General features: G+C 45.9%; 1 protein-coding gene across 1 annotated transcript; it reads left to right on the forward strand.

Annotated features, from left to right (window-relative positions):
* Positions 1-6,560: 6,560 nt before the first annotated feature.
* On the forward strand, positions 6,561-22,832 carry PKD2L1 (polycystin 2 like 1, transient receptor potential cation channel). The gene is made up of 15 exons (XM_074830034.1): positions 6,561-6,855; positions 10,727-10,840; positions 12,144-12,271; positions 13,401-13,657; positions 14,083-14,307; positions 14,647-14,875; positions 15,242-15,412; positions 16,132-16,313; positions 18,030-18,150; positions 18,846-18,944; positions 19,714-19,835; positions 20,178-20,295; positions 20,527-20,648; positions 21,447-21,594; positions 22,620-22,832. Exons 1-15 carry the CDS (start codon positions 6,561-6,563, stop codon positions 22,830-22,832), a joined length of 2,544 nt encoding a protein of 847 aa, XP_074686135.1.
* Positions 22,833-23,214: the final 382 nt, after the last annotated feature.

Below are 23,214 nucleotides of genomic sequence, written 5' to 3' on the forward strand. Positions count from 1 at the left end.
TCAAGAGCCAGGAAGAAAGAAGAATGAAGAAAGAAGAGGCCGGCGGCGGATCTGCGAGTCAAGAGCCAGGAAGAAAGAAGAGGACGGCGGCGGAGCTGCGAGTCAAGAGCCAGGAAGAAAGAAGAGGACGGCGGCGGAGCTGCGAGTCAAGAGCCTGGAAGAAAGTAGGGGACGGCGGCGCATCTGCGAGTCAAGAGCCAGGAAGAAAGAAGAATGAAGAAAGAAGAGGACGGCGGCGCATCTGCGAGTCAAGAGCCAGGAAGAAAGAAGAATGAAGAAAGAAGAGGACGGCGGCGCATCTGCGAGTCAAGAGCCAGGAAGAAAGAAGAATGAAGAAAGAAGAGGACGGCGGCGGAGCTGCGAGTCAAGAGCCAGGAAGAAAGAAGAATGAAGAAAGAAGAGGACGGCGGCGGAGCTGCGAGTCAAGAGCCAGGAAGAAAGAAGAATGAAGAAAGAAGAGGACGGCGGCGGATCTGCGAGTCAAGAGCCAGGAAGAAAGAAGAATGAAGAAAGAAGAGGATGGCGGCGGAGCTGCGAGTCAAGAGCCTGGAAGAAAGAAGAATGAAGAAAGAAGAGGATGGCGACGGAGCTGTGAGTCAAGCGCCGGGAAGGAAGAATTGGCCCGTTGCAGACTTGCGTGTCCAGAGCAACTCTTCACCCAGAAACGCTGAGGTAACTTAGGGAGGGGATGTCAGCAGGGAGGCTTCAGCGGGAAACCCCGAGGTAGTTCAGGGAGGGAACGGCCGTTGGAAGGAGCTTTGGTGGGAGATGCTGAGCTACCTCAGGGAGGGGCTGGCTCCGAGGTGTGGTTTCAAAGGGAAATGCTGAGGTACCTCGAGGAAGGGATGCAGGGGCAGGAACCTTGAAGTACATCGAATGGGTCAGGAGTGTCTTTAGGACAGAAACTGCTGCAGTAATGCATCCCGGTAAAGTGGGGGAGAATAGCAAAACTCTGAGCAGGCTGCCTCGGATGTCTGCAGGCTTGGGGACAGGGGTGTTGAGGTTGTTAATCCTGTCCTAAATATTTGTCTCTCTCTCTCTCTCTCCATCTTCTGCAGCACCTGACTGGATAGAGAAGCAAGTGGACAAGAAGATCCTGCGCCACATCACAGATCAAATTTACTACTGTCAGCTTCAGAGACCCGGAGAACCATCCCCCTCTTGCCTTTCAACAGCCTCTGCTTATACACGTCTCCCGGGAAGAGCACAGATTCCCCAGTAAAATGCCCTATTGAACCCCAGGGTGTACACTCTGCAACTTCCAAGCCCACCTCTGCATTAGCTCACACCTAAAAGATTGCACTGCACACGCGATTTGGACTTGGCCCTAATTGTTGTAGTGTTTGGCTTTGGTGAGGACAGTGTGTGTTTGTCAGGAGTTAGTGTAGGGTGGAGTTCTGAGGAGAAAGGGACGTTTTCCATGCAGGAGCTGTTTGCTGTTGGAGTGGTGCTGTGGCAGTTTTCACGCAGGTGTTTGATGTTGGAGTATTATTGCAGGACAAGTGGCTCTGTGAGGGCTTGTCTATGAGATGCAGTGGAGAGAGCAGCTTAGGGTGAAAGGATGAGATTTGGAGTTTTTGTCGGTAGGTTTTGGAGAGTTGTCAGTGGAAGAGCTGGACAGGTCCAAGTTAGGTTTAGCGTAGAGGGCGAAGTCGACTTTGCCTGGGTGGTGCAATTGGGATGGTGTGGACAGCTAATGAGAAGTGGGCTTTTGCAAGTGACCCTAAAACTCAAGATCCAGCTGGCAGCTATAGACGTTGTCCCGCTGCCGGGATGGGCTGAAGAGGGCTGCGCGTGGCCAGTGGAGTGACGCCCGGCGAGCCTGAACCTCTGCAAATGCCAAACAACAAGTAAGGACTATGGAAATCTGTTCTGAGCTATGAGATGTCTCACACCTGAACTTGGGCTTCAGCCTGAGAACTGCTTTGTGAGGGGTGTGCATCGCCTGTTGGGCTGAAGAGGGCTGAAGACGGCTGTGCAGCACTGTTGTGTTACCAGACCCCACCGGAGTGGCACATGGTTAGCGTGAACCTCCAGACATTCCGGAGAAAGTGTAGCAATGTTTTGAAATCTGGTCTTGAGTACTAATGTCTCATACAAGGATGGTGAATTCCCCTCTCTCCACAGAGACTGTGTTTAATGTGCCACTTTGTCTGTTTCCCAAATTGCATTTTAGAATGTGTTGCACATTATGTAAATAAAGCTTTTTTTCCTCCAGTTAATTATTGTTCCATTATTGTAATTAGAATTAATAGAGACATTCAGGCTTTTCCTAGCTAAGCTGCAAGCGAGGCAACAGGCATGTGTCCTTTTTAATGAAAATTAAATCAAATTTGCTGTCTCGTTATCTCTGCGTGTTTTCCTTTGATTATTTCCCTCGCAGTGTGCTGTGTACAGCAGGGCCTGACATCCACCACTGCAGTGGATGAATCTAATGTTGACACCTAAAGAATCGGAGCCATACTTGCTGCTATACTTGTTTGCTATCTAGAATATCTTCTCCACTGGACACTTTTCTTTCAGGAAAAGAGCACATCATGGACCTGAAGAACTATCTAGTGGTGTCATTATACACATTTACTCCTCTTTTCTCTGTTTTATACTATTTCTAGCTTTTTTCAAACTTGGGTTTTTTGAAAAGGATTTTTATTTGGCTCTGCATAGGCAGCCTGATATTCCTTCACAGGGGCCTTCTGCCGTGTCCACCACCTTCGTGTATCGTGATCATTGCGCTACACATTGGTGGGAAATTAGCTGTGCCTTATGTTTCTCCTGTAAAACAGGTACAAATATAACAATATAATGATCACGACAGGAACCAGCTTCATGGTGAGTGTTTGAAGGAACCTACTGCTAATATATTTTTTGAATTGTTATTTGGATTATTTAGATGCAACAAAAATCTATACTTTAATTCTTTTCTGTACAGAAGGTGGCTGAACTTTTTTATAGCTGATTCAGCCAGTTGTAAAGCAAAATTGTGTTCTGTGAAGAAGCAGAGTGTATTTATTCATGCAGTATAAGCACCATAGGTTAACTATACAGAGGAACATTTAAAAAACAAACAAGCCAACTGTCCTGGTTCAGCTAGGATAGGGTTAAGTTTCCCCAGCAGTGGGGGGAAGCTCTAGCTGGGTTATTCAATACCATGCTGATGTCACGTCCGGGCACCATAGCGCGGGAGATTCGGTGAACACGCGTGTTGTGTGGCCGCTCTCCTCACTTCTGTATCGGTACATTTTTGTTCTGTTTATTGTTATTACTGTTACTGCTATTGTTACTGTTCTTGTTGTTGTTCGGTTTGTGGCTGTTGCACTGCTGTATTAAACCTCTCCTTATCTCAGCCCTGGGGTTTGTATTTCACTCTCTCCCCGTCCGGTCGGAGGGTGGGGGAGGGGCAGCGGCAGCGTGGTCTCGGATCCCGGTAGGGCCTAAACCACCACACCAACCAAAGAAAACCACTCAAACGCGGCAAAGACTCCTGCATGATACACCCTTTAAGTGCTGTGATGTCAATTCTCCTGAGAGCCTTTGAGGGGATAGCCCCATAATTACAAACACAAGTGAGCCAAACTGACATCACTGAGAGAAAAATTCTGTTACCCCAGTCAGCTTTGCTCACAACCCTGTGGCAAGCTGGGGAAAACGGGCGGGTTTGGATCAGGGCAGGCCCATGGTGATGGCAGGTAAGTTTGTGTATACTAAGTGTGTGATCGCCAAAACAGCCACGAGGGCTGGACCTGGCCCGTATATTATTTTTCCCACCATCACGTTCTGTCCTGTTTCTGGAGGTTTTTGCACAGGTTTATTTGAGAACTCTTTCTGAAGGATGCAAAGCTTCCAGAGTTGCAATGCCTGCCCAGCTGCTGCTGAGCTATAGAATTTAACCTTGTTACTGTAGTAGAGTTGTTACAGCTCGTGATGAGCCAAGTTACTGCTCCTGGCAAGACAAGGGGCATGAGGAAAGGCAATATATTTTATTAGGCCAGAAGATATAATTGGGAAAATGTATTTTTAGAAATGCAAGCCTTTTACTTTTTTTACAGTGAGATTTGCAGGGAGCTGAAGGGGGGTTTACACACTCAGAAGCAGGTCTGTTGTTTCATAGCTATGACAGCGTAACAAAGGATATTCCTTGTTCTGACAGACTGTCTTTTTAGTCATAGCAGCGTTATTTAGTAGCCTGTATCTTTATATTTTGTTGGCTCTAAGGCTTTTAGTTGCTGGGGATGCCGACAGAAAACTGTTGTGGGGGTGTTTGTGTGTGCGTGCCCCCTGAGCTGACACATCTCCCTGCGCCATCTAGTGTAAAACGAGGCAGCTCCCTATGCAAACGCATATCCTGCCTCCTAGCAAAGAAGTGCTCGCTGCGTTTTGCCAGCCTGGCAACTCCAGCCCCACCTAGACTGCCCTCCACAGCTGAAGCGTGCACTAACAGTGCAGTTCAAGTTTACTGGCCAAAAGGAACCTTTGCAGACCTGCATAAATGAGTAAGTCGCCCCAGCCTGCCTGCAAAGCACTGCGTGTGCTTCCTTAGTTACAGAGTGCTCTTGGTTCTGCTCTGTGTTAGGCTGTTCAAAATGAGGTGACACAGACATGACCTGTCTCCTAGGCTAGGTGAGTGGCTCAGGCTGTCAACACAGAAGAAGGTCAGGGTCCCGCCACCAGCTCTGCATCCTAGCCAGCGAGAAGGCAGATCTGCAGCGTACCTGGGCCCTGGAGGATGGCACGGCATGGTGTGGCGTGGCGTGGTGGGGCGTGGCATGGGATTGCTGTGCCACAGGCAGCAAGAGATGCACTGTGGAAAAAACCCGCGTGCTCTCCCAAAGCAGCAGCTCTGCACCATAAGCCATGCTGCCTGTGCACAGGCAAGGTATCTGCTGTACGGTCCCGGGGGTGTGACTGGATGCCCAGCCCCGGCATGTGGCCTGTCACGAAGGTCTCACCCCTCAGCGTTCCAGCTGCTGGAGAGCCCTGCAAATGGTTTCCATCCATTCACCCCATTGACTCCATTCCACCACTCTTATTGTGCTAAGGAGCAATAAATCACAACGGGCCCTAATAATACCAAATTCAGTCCAAGGATCCAACCCCGACCTCCGGTGACCTCCCAACCAGCGGCTGCCCTCTTCGTGCCCTCTGACAAATTCAGTCTTGACTCACCGTTGTTCAAGCAGCTGCTCAGTGCCATCATCAGGTAGGTGACATCGGGGGGACATCTCTGTGCATCCCAGCTGGCCTGGCAACATCACCTGTACAAATATAATAGTCCAGAGAAAACACTCTTGCTTGTACCTTTGAAACCTGTGGTCCTATAGGTGCAAGAGCCATGTTGTTTCCCTGGGTAACGTCGGAGAAACAGCTGCCATCAGTACCCATGGAGAAGCACCTCTTCCAGATTACATATTCAGACCTGAGGAAGGACCAGGATCAGGCTGTACATTTATTTGTCATCACCTGTCACCCCAGGGTTAAGCCATCACCTGATCCTCCCCTCCAGGCATACAATCACAGGCCTCCAGCACCTCTGGGGCCTGGGACTACTTGCTACTGGCCAGTGGGTGAATGCTGGCAACTCCTAGCCATTGCGATTTCCAGTTTTGCTGGTATAATCCTGCTTTTTCTCAGTCTTGCCCGAAGGCCATCAGGCACTGCAGGGCTTACAGAAATTCTGCAAAAGCAGAAGAGTGCATCCCTGGCTTCCAAAATGACACTAGAAGTTTACTCCCGTTTTTCACTCCTGCTTTTAACAATGGGATAGCAAAGAGGATGCTGTGGAAAACGCTGACCGGGATCACGTTTTAGGCCAAACCCGGGCTTCCTCCTAGAGTGCCCGCAATGCCTGGCACACAGATTGCAATGCCTGTGAGCCGAGTGCCGGCAGCTGCCCGGGGCGAGCTGCTGGTGCAGCCGCCTGCCCGGCTCCGCGCTGCCGCCGCTCACCGAGAGCGTTTCTGCTCTTTGGCGCTTCACTAAAAATTCAGAACTTCCCCGACCGCTGAGCACAGCCCCGTCCGGCCCCTCTCCCCAACGGCGCCTGCACAGGGTCTCATCACGACCCCCAGCCCTTGCAGCGCCCCGCCGGAGATTCTCCTGAAGCTGACCTGAGCTGCAGGCAGCCTGAGGGGTCCAATTAAATCCCAGCCACCTCCTCCCCTTCCTCTACTCCCCCCCCCCCCCTCCCCCCCCCAATGCAGGGGCTGTCTCCTAGCAGCTTCCTCTTCCTACGACGGCATCTAGATCTGTTATCTCCGTTGGGAAGCAGAGGTGGTCTCCTAGACGTGTCGGTGTTCTCAGGACTGCTGGGATAATAGGGCTGACGGTGGTTCCTAACGACGGGTAGTGCCACCCCTCTGATAGGTGTCACCAGCTGAGCTGGTATAAAAGAGAGAGGCGATGTGCTCTCTGTGGGAAGCTGTTCGTGTGCCCTCCCCTGGCTGCTGAGGCAGGCAAGCTGTTTGGCATTGACTGACTATCTCTCTGTTAGCTTACAACTCCAGCCTGGGCTGGCAATCTTCACAAGTCCAGTTGAAGAGTTTTTCTGCTGGCAGTGACCGGCCATGAGCGCGTCTCACCTAAACAGCAGAGCTGAGAGCCACTTTAGAGCCTCAGAGGAGCATGAACTGGAGGCAGTGGGGAAGAAAGCTTGGGACAATCCTGTTTACAATGGCTCTCCCTCTACCTCATTGAAGATTCGGGCCATCTACAACCCGAAGTCCATCCTGGAGAACCCCTATGAGAACTTTGAAGAGCTGAGGGATCCACTGCCCTACCAGGAAGAGCAGAGCAAAGCTGTGGATGGGAAGACAAGTTCTTTCCTCAAGCGCTGCTTCTACATCTTCAGAGGCATCCGAGGTAAAGCTTTGACATCTCACTAGAAAGGATTTGCTAGCCCTTAGGAAGAGCAATGGGGGGGCGTGGGGGTGGAGGGGGATGCAGAAAGTAGAAACCCCATAGTGTTTGTGTAGCTCAGGAACCTGCTCAGCATAAACTAGCATTACTCTGGATATCGTCTTTGGCTGACCTGGAAGGAGCATCCTCAGTCCGTGTGCCTTGCTGTGGCTCCAGGGTCTGTCATGTTACCTCTACTACAAAGCAGGAGGTACAGACAGACTTAGTGGTGTGCTCAGGGTCGTGCAGTGAATCTGTTGGCAGAGCTTTGGATGGAACTTAGGTGTCCTGAACCCACAGGAGCCGACACTCTGGTGATGAAAATATTCTGTCTTTGTGTGTGTTTTCTAGATGGAGTGGTACTGGTCCCTGTGTTATGGTAACTTAAGAACTGATATAAATATCCACCAGAGAAAATCTAGCACTGGTAGGACTGCAATACAGAGGGTAACAGGAATTTATCAAACAAGGCTTTGCTTGAAGACAGGTGAAAGAAAGAGGTGCTAGTCTCCAGTTTAAAAGACAAAGAGGAATGAAATATTATGTAGGCTTATTCAGACGCAACCAAAAACCTGGGAGCAAGGTAGGTCTCCTGTGAGGATACAGTCCTGGGCAAAAGCATTTGTTGAACAGTTTCTTACAGAAGACATAAAATACTGTAAAAACAGAGAAGGCAAAGCAAGAAACTGTGTTTCTTGTGGAAACTATTATTTTCTTGCCAATGTGTCTTTTCTTCCTGACTTGTAAGGCAAGAACCTTTCTCAGAGCTGTACTCTCTACTGGTACCTGTGAGTGGATAACAGTATAGCCTGGTCCTGAGTTGCACAGCCCCTTTATGATCAATTCTTTCTTGTAATTGCAGTTACAATCTAACACTATTAATTCATATGGAAACCAGAGCTAAAGCTTTAGAGGTTTCTCCCAGCCAAGAAGTGCTGGGTGGGCTTGGTGAGTAATTATAGATTGTTCAGAAGCAGCATACCATTTATCTGTTTTATTCTGATATCCTTTCTTCTAGGCATTGTTTGAGACTTAAAAAGGCAAACCAAATCCATACTTTTAACACCAGAATTCCATTTGTGAGGTGCCAGGGCTGAAACTGGAGCATGCAAATGAAAATACCTGTCAGGACACTACAGCATTTGCTGCTTCTATGATTTGCAGCAGCGTGCCCTGCCAGCAAGAGTGGTAAATAGGGTTGCAGGACAGACCAGAGCTGGGAAGATGAGTTCCAAAGGCCAGTGCAGTCGGAAGAAAGGCCTCTATCAGCCTCACAGAGGTGGGGACTTTTTCCTTGAAGAATTTGCATCCTTCCTTTGCATCTTTACTAGGTGCTCACTATTTTTCATTGCCTCTTCAAATATTGCTGGTTCTCCCCTTTCCCTTTCATTTAAGGGAAATGTCTCACCTAGTGTCTCACCTGGAAAATGGAGGTAGTAAAGAGAAGTTGCTTAGCCAAGGACAGTTTGTGGGGTTTTTTGCTTAAAAAACATTCCTTGGGATTACGTGTCCGTGGCTCTTTGTGGGTACTTATCACAGTTGGCTTCCTGAGTCCCTTTCTTGTTCTCACCATCTACTGGACTGGTTTACCAGTGAATAGCTGCTGCTCCAGTTGCCACTGCTCTTTCCCACGCTCTGGTTCTTGCATGCCTCTTGCCACTTCAGCTGTTTCATGTCCAGCCTACAGACAGACTTTGCTGGGCATCTGGGTGGCATGGGGGTTGATGAGGGACAGCCAGCTTCCCACTGCCTTTGGAAGAGGATCTCCAGCTGTACCCGAGACTGCGAGCTAGTCACTCACCTGGCTCACAAGTCTGGTTTAAAAGGAGCCTCAGAACATAATGCAAATATTGCCATTAATTCCTACCAGTAACTTGTTACTAGCAGGAAGGCAAGAATTACAAATTCCACTCATTGCCTGTTGTCTAGATTCTGGGTTTTTTTCTTTGCTCTGCCTTGCGAGTGCTAGATGGTCATGCAAGATGCCATAAGGAAGCCTGGGTGTCTTCTAGTCTTGAGTATCCTTCTACTCCAAATGTCATGTCCAAAATAGCTGCATCCCCAAGGGGGTGGGTGGTGCCAAAGGAGACACAGATGGGGACATGCTTCATCTATGAGGTGGTATATTTCCATGGCATGTTTCCTAAAGAAACAGCTGAAACCAAACCTCAACTGATACAGTTTTACAATTACTGGATGCAATCTGCAAGGGTACTGGACCAGCCTCATAGTCCTCCAGGTATAATTTTGGGCAAGTCTCTGAACCAAGTTTTCAAGGATATTTGAATGTCCCTGACTTAGGTGTTCCCGAGTACACTTCTATTCCCAAAGCGAAGAAAGTCTGTGCCTCTGTTCCCAACAAGTAGGATAGCAGGGGTTCCTTGCCTCATGGAAAAACAAATAAACCTGTTAAAAGATTGTGATATAGCCATATCTAGAGATGAGGGGGTTATTTAAAAGTGACATGAACAGATGGGTGGGTTGTTTCCCCTTGTTTTTCTCCGTTGTGGAGATTCTTGTAGACCACACGATACTCTCTCCTGCACATGATCTTCTCCAGGCTCTCATTTCTGTTGCTGGTCTGGCATGTCCGGAACAGGCAACTGCTTTGTCTGTCCAGGAGCGAGGGTGGATGCTGCAACAGTCACTATGGGAGCTGATGGTGCAAAAAGCTGTCTGTTGAGATGCCAAAGAGCTGTTGAAAGGACAGGAGTAAATGCACACAGACCACTATATTACTTTTGCTTGCTCCGAAGGCAAAAACGCTTCATTCTCTGCCAGAGATGACTTCAAATGTGTAGCCTTTGATCAGCTTTGATCCTGGCTTGCAGGAAGGTGTTTGTTGCATGCTACTGGGGATGGGCATCAGCACTGAGCTCTCTTGGAGCTGCAGAAAGCAGCAAGACTATGGGTATTATCGACATGGCTTCCATCACTAGGCTTTCAAGTGGAAGTTCTTATGCCTTTCAACTTCAGGAGCATTTCAGAAATCACAACAGAAAGCCATTACAAAAAGAACAAACAAACACACTAATGGTATCAGGCGGTTCATCAAACCAAAATATCAAGGCTCCTTTTAAAGGAAGTGTTCCTCTCTTTTTGATCAACGCTGGTGATGTTTAATGAGTTGCTTTCACTCATGTGTGAAGAGATCAGGTCACTAGCTGGTGCAATTGGCATAACTGTATTGCAATAAAGTCAGCGGAGCTCCATTGATAGACATCCTGAACATAATTTGGCTCTAAATTTTATGCTGAAAATATTGAGTTGGGTTATCTGATTGAGTCTTATGAGCGACAAGAAATCTGCAAGAGTTTTTAGGTAAGCAAGGGACAAATATTTGGGGCCTGATGGTTCAATATACACTAAAAGGACTAACAGTTGTAAAGCTAACATCAAATGCAGTTCTGCTATGGAAGTCCCATCGGAAGGTCAGCTGCTGGCCCATGGATGACTGAGATGAAATTTTGTGGTTTCAGGAGTAGTTGTGACAAAGACTGGATTTCTGCAAAGACTAAGCTGAAAAACAGGCAGGAAAAGATCAGTCCATAATGAACTCAAACAGAAAACTGGAGAGTGATTTAGCAAAATAAGAAACCCAATATATTTCAATTTTGGTCAGCCCCAAATCTTTTGTTCATGCTGGAATAGTTCTTTTTAGGGGTTATTTAACACATTTTTACAGCTCTTAGTCAAGTTTTGAAATGAAAAGTGGTTTTGCCTTGAAAAGTGACAAAAATCCAACTCTAAACAGTGTTCTTTGGGAACAGGACTTCAACTCCTCACATGGCCTTTGGCCATCAAAACTCTCCAGTTTCTTCTTTACACCCAACAGGTCTGTGGGGCACTACACTGACAGAGAACACAGCTGAAAACAGAGAACTTTATGTGAAGACCACACTGCGAGAGCTGCTAGTCTATATTGTATTCTTGGTGGACATCTGTCTACGTAAGTAGCTGTTATATCTCATAGGTGTCTTTTCTGTGTGCAGCATCAGAGGAATAATGTGAGGTTTTATTATTAGACTTCCTCACTCTGTTGTGTTAAATCTATTGTACATGCACTCATTGCAGCAAGCAGGTGTGTCATTAACCTACAGAACAGCAGCTGTACACAGAAGTAAAGTAACTGACTATTGCTCCAGACCTAATTGATACTGGTTAGGTTTAAGCAGTGTTTTCCACCCACGTTATCAGTCCTAGCCATTGACTCCACAGACCTGGGAGAATCTGCCCAGGGTCTTTTCTTAGTTTCACAGCAAATGTTCAAGCCCAGAGAGCAGCTCTAGAAACTTCCTGAGATCAAAGACACAGAGTTCAGAGAGATTTTCCCCTCTGAGACTGAAGGAGATGGCAGCTCACACTGTTGTTCTTGGGTGGATTTAACTGGTCCCTGTACTGAATGCTAATGGACTTTTTCTGGGTAGAACAATGGCTGTTTGTTTTCTGCGAAGGTTCATTCATTATCACAAATGAGCACCTGTGGCACGGGACAGTGAAGAGGATTGTATTTCATGGACCCTGTGGCAGGATAGACAGACAGACAATACCAGCCTGAGTTACTATCACACTGACCCAGGGAGACAGTGCTTCAGTCATTCATCCTAAAGAACCAAGACATGCACACAGACCTCTGTGTGGTTGCACACTGACTCATCCAGAGGAGGGGGGGGTGGGGCGTTGAATGACAGCTGCTTTATTTTCATGATGTCCTTTCAAAAGGAGGACATGCTCTTAGTGATCACCATGATAGATGTCTTTCTGCAGGAAGGAGCATTGGAGAGTTGAGACAACATATTTGTGGAAGTTAGAGCCTGCTCCTTTTTGAGGTTTCTTGGTAGATAAGAACTTACCTGGAGCTTTCCACTTGGGACAATGGGGTGTCTCTATACCTTCACGGCTTCACATCAGAACTTCAAAATACGGATCATGGACTTTGTTCTGAGAAAGAAAATTTCCCTCAGAAATTTTGTCTGAGGACAAAAATTGTTTCCCAGGATGTTCAGTTGCATAATTCAATGGTCTTCTCTGGCTTCTATACTCTTATAGTCTCTCAGTCTGACAGTTTAAATTCTGGAATATGCAACAGATAAGTTTGCAAATCCTTAAGAAAGCAGAAAGTAATATGATTATAGTTCCCAAGATTTCTTCTCTTGTGCTTTGCTTGGCTTACCTGTGATAGTATAAGCTACACAGAAAGTGAATATATAAATATATAAGGCTCCAATATTCATTCTTGTCTCTTCTCTTAGTGACATATGGAATGACAAGTTCCAATGCCTATTACTACACCAAAGTGATGTCTGAGCTTTTCCTGCAGACCTCTTCGGACGGCCGTGTCTCATTCCAGTCCATCAGCAGCATGGCTGACTTCTGGGTGGTGAGTGCAAATCTGGCCTGGCATGGGGAACCCTGGAAATCTCAGCTATACTCGGATATTCAGTTCCTCTGAATGTGCTACCTAGTGATTTCAGCAAGGCATTTTGCTGCCACGAGCTTTTGCCAGCTACTAGCAATGGTTAGAATATAATCTGCATGCAAAATAGCCACTGATTTAAAATATAATTTATCCCTGTGTGCACTGTGGCCAGAATACTGGCTAGGCTAAGTGTTGTGTGTGCCCAGAAGAGCCTAGTCCCCAGTAACGTACCAGTTAAACAGGCAGGACATAACAAAAATAAATTGCTGTGATATGATGCTCATTGCACAGACAGGGAGGACTGGCCCGGAGAGGCCAAGTGATTTACTCCAGGTTTCCTTGTGGTAGAAATGGCTTTGAATCCTCCAGTCCAGTGTCTTCATGTTGGTGTCTTACTAATAGACCTATGTCCATTTTCATGGGCAATTGTAGGAACAGCATACTTAACCTGCCTGTAATTTATGCCTGGACTGGTCTGATCTATAAATTCTTTATGAAGAACCTGGATTTAAATTTGCACTGACTTTTACTGAAGAGAATAACGAGGGAAAAAGATGTCTGGGCTCTAACACATTTCTATCAGAGAACTGGTGAAGGAATAATATGAACCACAGTGAATGCTGTTGAGATATTGCAACTGCTTATCTCTGACAGTCAGCCAGAAATTCTGTTATATTAAAAAAGTACAGCGAACTATGGCACTATTGGTTTTCTCCCACTGTTTCCAGGGCACTGGCACACACCCTTTTCACAGTTCACACCCCATGCCAAGGCAATTCCTTGAGACTTGTGCTCACTGAAGTGGAAGGGACAAAGAGAATTGTAGAGCTCTTGTCCCTTCATTAGCCCAACAAGGTGCAGCAACCACATTACAGGCCTGTGAGGAGACAACAACCCTGCTGCCCAGCATCTCCTACCACCAGCCCTGGTCTTTCCCCTCCTTAGCATACATCCAACACAGGCTTCTACTACTTTCCATCTTGGGGATTCGAAAGGGGTGGGTCAGGTCTTACTATCTCAAGCCCAGGCTAAGAAAATTCCTCTGATGTGTGGGCTATGAGGAGGTTGTTTTCCTCTCCCTCTCTTGCAGTATGCACAAGGGCCGCTTCTGGATAATCTTTACTGGACAAGGTGGTACAACAATGAGTCCCTGGCAGTGCACAGCGCCCAGTCATACATCTATTATGAGAACCTGCTGCTGGGCGTCCCACGCATGCGGCAACTGAAGGTGAAGAACAATTCCTGTCTGGTCCATGATGACTTCAAGGAGGAAATCTCAGGCTGCTATGATGTATACTCAGAAGACAAGGAGGAAAGGATCTCCTTTGGGCTCATCAATGGAACAGCGTAAGCACATTTTCTGCTGTTCAGGATTAGAAAATCCAAATTAGACTTTCCTAGTTAAAATAAGATCTGCTGAGCTGCAGGATGCCAGGGGTTGAGTTTCTCACATAAGGTTGGAATTCCCCTTGCAGTCAGAGGCAGCAAGTCCTTTTTGTCTATCAATAAGGCCAAGCATAACCAACAAACCTGCAGAATTTTCCCTCCATAGTATCACAAGTCATGTTGTGTCACTGCTGGGAAGCACTAGATCAAAAATCTAACAATAGTGAAGAGCTGATGTAGGCTCAGATCTGGAATAGGAATTAAGCGTCAACTCTTTAATTAAAAACTGCTCTGTCCCTTGAAGATATAGTCTAGTTTCTCCTGGCTACAAGGTCATATTCAAGCCTGGGGTGGTGATGCCTTTGCTTATGGCTTGTCTGTTGCAGGTGGAGGTACCATTCTGAGGAGGAGCTGGGTGGCTCATCTCACTGGGGAAGACTAACTAGTTACAGTGGGGGAGGATACTACATAGACCTCAAGTTGACCAGAGAAGAGAGTGCTGAAGCCCTGCAAGTCTTGAAGGAGAAATTGTGGCTGGATCGGGGGACACGAGTTGTCTTCATTGATTTCTCTGTGTATAATGCAAATATCAATCTGTTCTGCGTTCTGAGGTAAGCTGAGTCCCACTGAAAATTCTTCTGCCTCTTGCTTCTTCCTCAATGCCACAGTTTATTAAAATGCATTTATTTTAATACAGTCCACCAGGGGGGTATATGGATTAGTATGAAGGCTTGGTCTTCCTGACATAACCAGTCACACTTCTCTTCACCTTTGACCCTTTCCTATCATGGGCAGTGAAGCAGCAGAGATAAGGCTGTGTGAACACATGCACAACTCTTCCACTCATGGTTTGGTGGATGCCTCACCATCGGGTTTGATGCCTCTCAAAATTATCTAAGAGCTTCCATCCCCCTGTTTGTAATTATCAGAGTTTTCTTGTCCCCTTCAAGGTTAGTGGTTGAGTTTCCAGCCACTGGTGGTGCAATTCCCTCCTGGCAAATCCGGACAGTCAAGCTTATACGATATGTCAGCACGTGGGACTTCTTCATTGTTGCCTGTGAAATTGTCTTCTGTGTCTTCATCTTCTACTATGTTGTGGAGGAGATTTTGGAGCTGCGTATCCACAAGCTTCAGTACTTCACCAGCATCTGGAACATCCTGGATGTAGTTGTCATTCTGGTGAGGACCTTGCACATTCTTTTGGGAGTAGCAATGGCAGAGAGGTATAAGAGCCAAAAGAAATGAAGGAACAGGGAAACTGGTCTAGGTAAGGCAAGAGCTGGCACATATTTTGCTCTAATAGTAAAATAAACTAGCTGAGTAAATGGACACACGGTCTTCTATCAGCTGTTAGAAGAAAAATCTTCCCTTAAAGATGCCTGAGAGGCTGTGAAGTCAAGGCATCATTCAGCACATTTTGACCTTATTTCCATCCCCCACCAGTAGACTGCAGTTCTGAAGTGTGATACCAAGGAATTGTGTGACACTTTAATTTCTGTGGAAAGCACAGGTACAGCGGTCACTGCAGACTCTTTCTCTTTGCAGCTCTCCATTGTCGCTATTGGGTTTCACATCTTTCGCACCATTGAGGTGAACAGACTGTTGGGAGAGTTGCTGAAACACCCCAACACCTACGCGGACTTCGAGTTCTTGGCATTCTGGCAGACACAATACAACAATATGAATGCAGTCAACTTATTCTTTGCCTGGATCAAGGTATTGTAGGGGGTGTGGGAGGTGCCAGGCCTCCAGTCTCAGACCTCTTCCTCGAGGTAGCTTGGGGGTTGACTCTTCCATCCCTCTGAGTGAATGAGAGTAACAGCTATATAACAGAGGATTTTCCTCTCAAAGTCACATGCTCTGTTTTGCGGTAAATCCAGACAACTTTTCAACCTGCGTTATGAGGCCAGTTATTTGGAGATAGTGGACAGGGAGAGGAGCTCAGACGCTGTGGTGTAAAAGTGGTTTAGAAAATGCTGAGTACAAGATAACTTTGTCCATCCTCTATTATTTTAGTATTTTGGAGGATAATCTGCCAAGCCATGTTTTCCTTTCATGATGGCCACCCAACAACTAGAAATGAGCCATCTGTTGGCATGGACTTTGCATTTCAACCAAAGCATCTTGGCATGGTGGAAAGCCACACTGTACTTGGGGGTCCTCATTAGCCTCAAGACATTTGCCCTTATAGCCGTCCCTCTTTACATTTTTCCCTTGACACAAGGAACAGTCATGTGTTTATGATCCCACAGGAAGATGGTGGCACACCTGGGACAAATATCCTGAAAACTAAGCCACCATTCTCCTAGCCTGGCTGTCTTCTCTGTCCTTTGGTACTGTAGTGAACCTCTTGTCTTAGTAAGCATACACGTATGAGAGAGAATGACCTAGCTGATGGTTTGGCCTGACTTTGTCCCTGTTCTTTCTTCTTGCAGATATTCAAGTATATTAGCTTTAACAAAACAATGACCCAGCTCTCCTCCACATTGGCACGTTGTGCCAAGGACATCCTGGGCTTTGCCATTATTTTCTTCATTGTCTTCTTTGCATATGCCCAGCTGGGTTACCTCCTTTTTGGGTCACAAGTGGAAAACTTCAGTACCTTTGTTAAATGCATGTAAGTGTGTAAGTCAGAACCATGTTTCTATCATTTCATCAAAAGAATTTTAACTGTTTTTTAACCTCTCCCCAATTGCAGATCTGAATGTCAATCAGATACCTGTTATATCTAGTTGCAATAAAGCCACAGTGGTTGACAAGTCACAGTCCGCCAGCTGTGACATGGACAAAAGAAAGCAGTGAGAAGATGGATGGTTACAGACAGATTTCTGGTTGTATGATGTTTATTGGTAGGGATACAAGTAGCTGATCCTACCAGACTTTGAGACTCCTTGCAGCCCTACAACTCAACAGAAAACCCAGCCTTTCCATGGGAACGTTTAGTGAGAAGTTTCAGTTTGCTAAGCCTAGACAGCTTTCCCTTCATGTGGAGCTGTTAGGTTCACCAAGGGTACTCAACACATAGAGTAGCTTAATGTCTTTCTGCAGAAAAGCATCATAGCTCAGCTGATAATTTAGTTTTTGTTCTGCAGAACCTTTTGTTACCTTCTTGCCTGCTATGGGTCTGTAAAGGCAGTAGAAAGGCACTGTCTGACTGGCACTGAGATCTTGGCAAAGTTGTGTTTCTATACACTGTCAGATGGCTTTAGGCCTAGTTAGGATAAACTTCTGAAAAGGGATAAACTTCTGAAAGGATAAATTTCTGAAAATTGGTAGTGTTATAATATGTTAATTTTAATAAAAATTCAACATGAAGCTTTCTAAAATATGTTGTATAATAGTCTAAATAAGATTAAGTAGGCATTTTCAAAACAAAAGAGATAAAAGTAATTTCTTATTGTAAGGAGACACTTCAACTTCACTGAATTGGGGCATTTTAAACCAAAGAAGAGGAAGCAATGCCATATTCATCTTCCTTAGACCTGGAAAACTTTCCCAGCTCCCCAAATAGTCCAAATGCAAGGAATCTGAAATGGAATTTTGCATTTTTCAGACAGGATATTTGGACTCCAGGCTCTCAAGGTCCTTTTCCCTGCACATGACTTCACAGTCTGTATCTTTCTGTCTGTCTTTTTTCTTTTTTTTTTTTTCTTTCTTTTTCTTTTCGTTTCATTTTTTTAATTGGACAATACTTCTTAATGAGGGTCACTTCACTGATCAGTCTCCAGGGAAGTCCCACATATAATGTAGCAAGATACCTGAGAGGTATCTGCTACAGCAACGTTTTCCAGCCTGTGTTCCACAGGCCTCTGGCATCCAGGTGCTGCCTTTAAGGGGTCTACAAGTGAACAGAGATAAGCAAACTTCTGATCAATAGAAACTTGCTTCATTATAGGGGCTATGAATTGCAAAAGTTGAAGAGCATTGTCCGTTACTAACATCCTCTTCACAGTCTCATGAACTCTCTTGAAAGAGAAGGCTTCAGTGAGTCGAGTGCCTTTATAAGGGAAAATTCAGGTTGGTTTTGTGGTTTTTGCCTGTTTTTTAACTGCTATTTAGACCAAAACACACTTTGGGCAACCAGAAACTTGTGGGGAAACCATGTTTTCCTTTCCAGCCAGCTCTTGCTCTAACCAGATCAGCTTGCTTCACCCCTGAAATACTGTGGGTAAATTTAACTCACCAGTCAGACTGAGTGACTTAGACCCTGCTCTGGCTTGTGCCTGTGACCATCTGGGCTGCAGGCAGATTCAGGGTTCACCTCAGAACTGTCTGAAGATGTAGGATAAATTTATGTGCCTTTGCGTGACCTTGTGCTCTTTCTCTCCTCCAGCTTCACTCAGTTTCGGATAATTCTTGGTGATTTTGACTACAATTCCATTGACAATGCCAACAGGGTCCTTGGGCCTATTTACTTTGTCACCTATGTGTTCTTTGTTTTCTTTGTGCTCCTGGTAAGCAAGAAAGCCCTCCTTGCTCCCATATTGACAGCAGTGTTTGCGAGACCCCTCCTGATAGTCCCCGAGTTAGGTGCCGTGCAAAAGCTTAGAGAGAAAAGAAGTTTCTGTTGTGATAGCTCTGCAGTGCAAATAGACTGAAGTAGACAAAGAGCACATCATTGCAATTGGGGATTTGATGATGAGGGGGATTAAGAGCCATATTCATATCCTTTAGGGTGAAGACTAAAACTGACTGGGAATACCACTGATGTCGTAGCTGAATTCAAGGGGATCAGTTCAGCTGCTCTATAGCAGGCAGTGAACAAAGCATGGGGGCAGTCTCTGGCTTTCTAGGCAATGGATGCAGAGGGATGCTCGTAATGACCAAGTTAAACACCCAGTGCCAGGAATCCAAGTGTAACCTAAGATCTTGCAGGAGAGGCTACCAAAGGTGGTTTTTGAACTGGGTACCTTCAACCACTCCTTTAACTGCAAGGACCTCCCTCACAGTGAGAAAGCACTGTGTGGCTGGAGTGGGCCTTCCCTTCAACCACTTTAGTTTGCCCGAGGGATACCCCATGTGGAAACAGCCCCTTGTTTAACTAAGCCCTGCACGTCCGTGCCTGCCTCTGTCTCTTGCTGCTTCATGAGCTGCTGGAGCAGGCAAGATGCCTCATGCTTATTCATATCTCTTCTTCCCATTTTTCTAGAATATGTTTCTGGCAATCATCAATGACACGTACTCAGAAGTTAAGGAGGAGCTTTCAAGCCAGAAGGATGAGCTGCAGCTCTCGGACATCTTGAAGCAGGTGATGAATAGTGAAAGCTGTGCTACTTTCTAGCTAAATACTGAAGCATTTTCTGAAAGTTCCTGACCTGCATGGAATTTACTAGAGAGAAATAGTGGTTGCCAACTGCAGGTCCACATTCTTGGTGCACACAGGAGTTAGAGTTCCCTTCTGGGATAAATCAAGCTCCCAGATCCTTTGGCAATGAGAAGATGAGAAAGCAGGGCTTGGGGGAATCCTGTTACTTGCTGGCAGTGTTTCTGAAAGACTTTTCTTCCCAGGAAAGTCTCTAGACAAAGCTTGATAGAGTCCTTGATAGTCCTTGATAGAGTGTACTTTGATCAATAAATTGGCAGGTCCTATTTTGCTAAGCTGAGCATGTTACAGTGGTGCAAATCTAGTGGGTTATATCTGGATTTCCCATGGGAAATTCCAGAAAAGGTCCTGGAAGGTTACAGCTCTGTGCTGTGGGACCAATATTCCGCAGAGTATTTGCGACATTATCTTAAACAGCTGATGACTGGGAGACGACATAAAGAGAGAGTCAGGAGGAGAAAAGGAGAGGGCAAACTTTGCATGGAGACCCCGGCTACCATGTTGGTGTTGCGTTGAAGGTGTGATCCTAGTTTAGAGATGGGGTTCATTCAGCAGTGTTGTATATTTGCCTCTGGAAAGCTTAAACTCTCCCTGTATCACTTGGCATCTGCTCACCCATACTGCATTGTGCTCTGCCCTATTTTTCACTGTTCTGCCTGTATGATTCCGTGGCTGTTTGCACCCTTGGTAACAGAGCTACAACCGGACGCTCATGAAGCTGAAGCTGAAGAAAGAGCAGATTTCTGATGTGCAGAAAGCACTGCAGAATGGAACGAAAGAACTGGACTTTGAAGACTTCAAGAACAGCTTGAAGGAGTAAGTGAGTCAGCTTGAGGGTTGCCTACCTAGCCCTTTCTCTTGGTAATACAGGTAATTTAAATTCTCTGGTTTTCAAGACTGGGAGAGCTGTTAGCTCAGATCTGGGCAATGTAAGACTCAAAAAAAAAAAAAAAAAAAAAAAAGTAGTTGTCATCTTTCCTCAGATGTTTAATCTGTTCTAAATAGGTTTGTGTTACTATGTCTTTCCCATGTGGGATGTTTAGGTTTGTCACTGGCGGGAGAAAACAATACACTCATTTCAAAAGAGGTGTTCCTGCACTGTTAGAGCTTAACAGTGTAATTCAGTGCTTTGAGCTTTCTCTTTCTATTCTTTTGCAGACTGGGACATGCAGACCATGAGATCACAGCAGCCTTCTCCAGGTTTGACAAAGATGGCAATCACATCCTTGATGAAGAGGAGCAACAGCAGATGAAGCATGACCTAGAGGCAAAAAGGGTAAAAAAAGGGCAAGGAAAGAAACCCCCTCGTTGGTAGAGATCACTCCAAAGTGATCTCTGGAATCTTTGGGTTTGTGGTATAAACTAAGCAGGCAACTCAAATACAGCTCCAACTCTGCCTGGATAGCAGCTGAATATATCACTGCCTGTGAAACTCTGTGTTATTCACAGTGAAGCTGACACAGAGTTAGTATCCAACTTTGCAGGAGTTTCTTTATCTATCTTCTAGGTTGCTCTGAATACAGAGATTGAAAATTTGGGGAAATCCTGTAGCGACAACAACCTGGATGAGAATCTGACCTACCTGGAAGCAAGACAGGCCACCTGGGTCTCCAAAGAAGAGTTCCAAGTGTATGTTTGTGCTGACAGTAGTTTAATCCCTCTGCAAATGAGGGGTCTGATTTCCTGCTGCTTCCTTCCCTGGTGTAACTGTTTACACTGATGCTGAGCAGTTTCAGTAAGATCTTGTCCCTTTTTATCTTGCACATGTGTCAATGAGCAGGTCGGGAGAGAACTGGCACAGTTCTTGTAATGTAGTTTGCTTGTTCCTATAAAAGATTGAGTTAAGAAATTTTGCTTTCTGCCTCTTGAATAACCTCTGCAGCTGTCAGCTGGCCACAGACAATATACTGTCATGTTTCAGGCCAGAAGGTAACCTGGATAACTGGGCCAGGGGAAGTTGATACCTCTACAGAAGGTCCTGTGGGAATAAATATCCTCGATTTTATAGCCTAGTTGGCCTTCATCCTCCAGATCTGAGAATTACACTTGGCTGTTCCTTACACAGGAGGAGCATGGGATAAATACAGCACAGAGAATCAGGACATCCTGATTCTGCTACTGAGAAACACTGAGCAATCCACATAGGGCCATATCAGAGGAGAGACAGGTGCAATATTTAATGATGGGATTGTATTGTGGCTGGACTGTGATCCAAACTGGTTGGGATCCATCCTAAGCAGAAACACTGATTACAGTTGAAAACACAGTGTAGCAGGGAGTTATGTCTTCAGTAGGTATGAATCAATTATCTGATGTGGAGCATTCACTCATATTTGAGGTCTGGCCCATTGTCCATAAGATGTCTGCTGAAAATCCTACTGTTCATTACAAGAAAAACCTTGCAAATACTCTCCATGTCTCCCCCAGCCTCCTGCAACGTGTGCTGCAGCTGGAACAGTCCATAAACAGCATCGGTTCCAAGATTGATGCAGTGGTGAGCAAGCTAGACACGCTGGAAAGAAACAAGCTGAAGAGGAAGGACCTGTTGGGCAAACCACTGGATAGTGTTAGCAAGGTTGGTAGCTCTCCATTATGCATTTGAACCAGCTTCAGGGCACGTGACCAGCCCTGCTGTGTGAGAGGGCCTAGTATCATCTTTGCTTTTCCAGTCCCCATTGACATAAGACAAAAAGGACTGGGCAGGGTCAACATTTTGTACGATCAAGCCTTTTCTGTTCAAGCAAAGTGACACAAAGCCTCTTGCTTTCATGTCCCCCCAGTTAACCATGGTACCTTTTAACATACCTTCCAACTCCTTTGAGGCCAAACTCATTCCTGTGGCAGTGGGTGCAATTCACTTGTCTTCAGTTGCTTTGTACCTACTTATCCTCAGACATAAAAAAACCCTCGTACTGTCCTTCCCAGCAAGAGCAGCTCATGACAGTGTTGTGGACTGTGATCTTAACAACATCTTGCCTGTGGATTATCTATCACACAGGTGAAGGTGGAAGATTGTTAGCGGTATGCCCATTATTGCAGAATTGTGACTTTTGCCAAAGACTGCCTATATCCAGTCAACCAGCATATTTTGGGTCTTCAGCTTTAAAGTCAAAGGCAGCAAGCCATGTGGGAGCCATGTCATTACCTCATATTTTTACGGCTTTGATAATGAGAATAGCCAAAGAACACAAAGTGACCTAGCGGAGAAGGTCAGAAAGAAGCCTCTCTTTTGCAGAGTAGTCTTGTGATCCCTTCCCATCTGAGAGTGTTTTGGGGGGTCCTACTTCTCATATGAACATGCCTGAAAGCATATTTGAGTGTTTGCAATTTGCTTTGCCACGGCATTTCTGTGACTGTTCTCGTGGAGGGTAAAAAAGGATGAATCTCTCCTCGTTTGTCTAACGCTTGAATGTGCATTCATCAGTGTATTGCAGAAAACAGTATATTGGATCTTTAATAGGCAGGCAGGCTTGTACTAATTTCTGGAAGAATGTGGGAAGATATTTAAGTATCATACACACCTTGTCTCTCTCCTGGAGTGTTGCTAGACTTCTTGGTAGCTTGCTAACATTGCAGGTCACTCTTCCTTCTGCTTCACAGGAGGAAGAACCCAATCAGGAAGACCTGCTCCCCCAGAGACTAGACCAGCTGGGGAAAGAAGAAGCAGAAGGTTGGGGGATGGAACATGTTCAGGGAAACAACCTGAGTGGCAACTCTTCCCAAAATGGGATCTATCCCATCTTGTCCAGGTCAAGTGTGCCGGGGTCTCAGGTGCCCAAGAACATCCAGCCACAGTCTGATGCGTGCTTCTAGTGAACAGCCCAGTGCTCCCAGTGTGGCTCCTATGGTACTAAGTAACTGTCAGTTGTTTCCCCACTGTTAGAATAATCCAGACAGTTGGACACAGACACCGCTGTTGCCAGGAACTGGTGATGTGAAAAATCAGGGATGCTCTTTTCCAGTGTAATGATGTATAATGTCACAAAGCTAGAACTTCCGCCCCCCCATATTTCTGGAGTAGGTGGAAATTTGGAACTGGGTGATGTATTAGGTTTCTGCCTCTGAACAGGCCAATGCAAAGACTTTTATCTATCCTTTCCCAAAAAGTAGAGACCCCAGAACTCCGTGAACACTTGTGTCCAGAGAGGCACATTGCAATTTGTTCCCAACACACACAATTGTCTGCAGGACAAAG

This window comes from Strix aluco, chromosome 7 (genome assembly GCF_031877795.1).
Source record: "Strix aluco isolate bStrAlu1 chromosome 7, bStrAlu1.hap1, whole genome shotgun sequence".
Classification (NCBI taxonomy): Eukaryota; Metazoa; Chordata; class Aves; order Strigiformes; family Strigidae; genus Strix; species Strix aluco.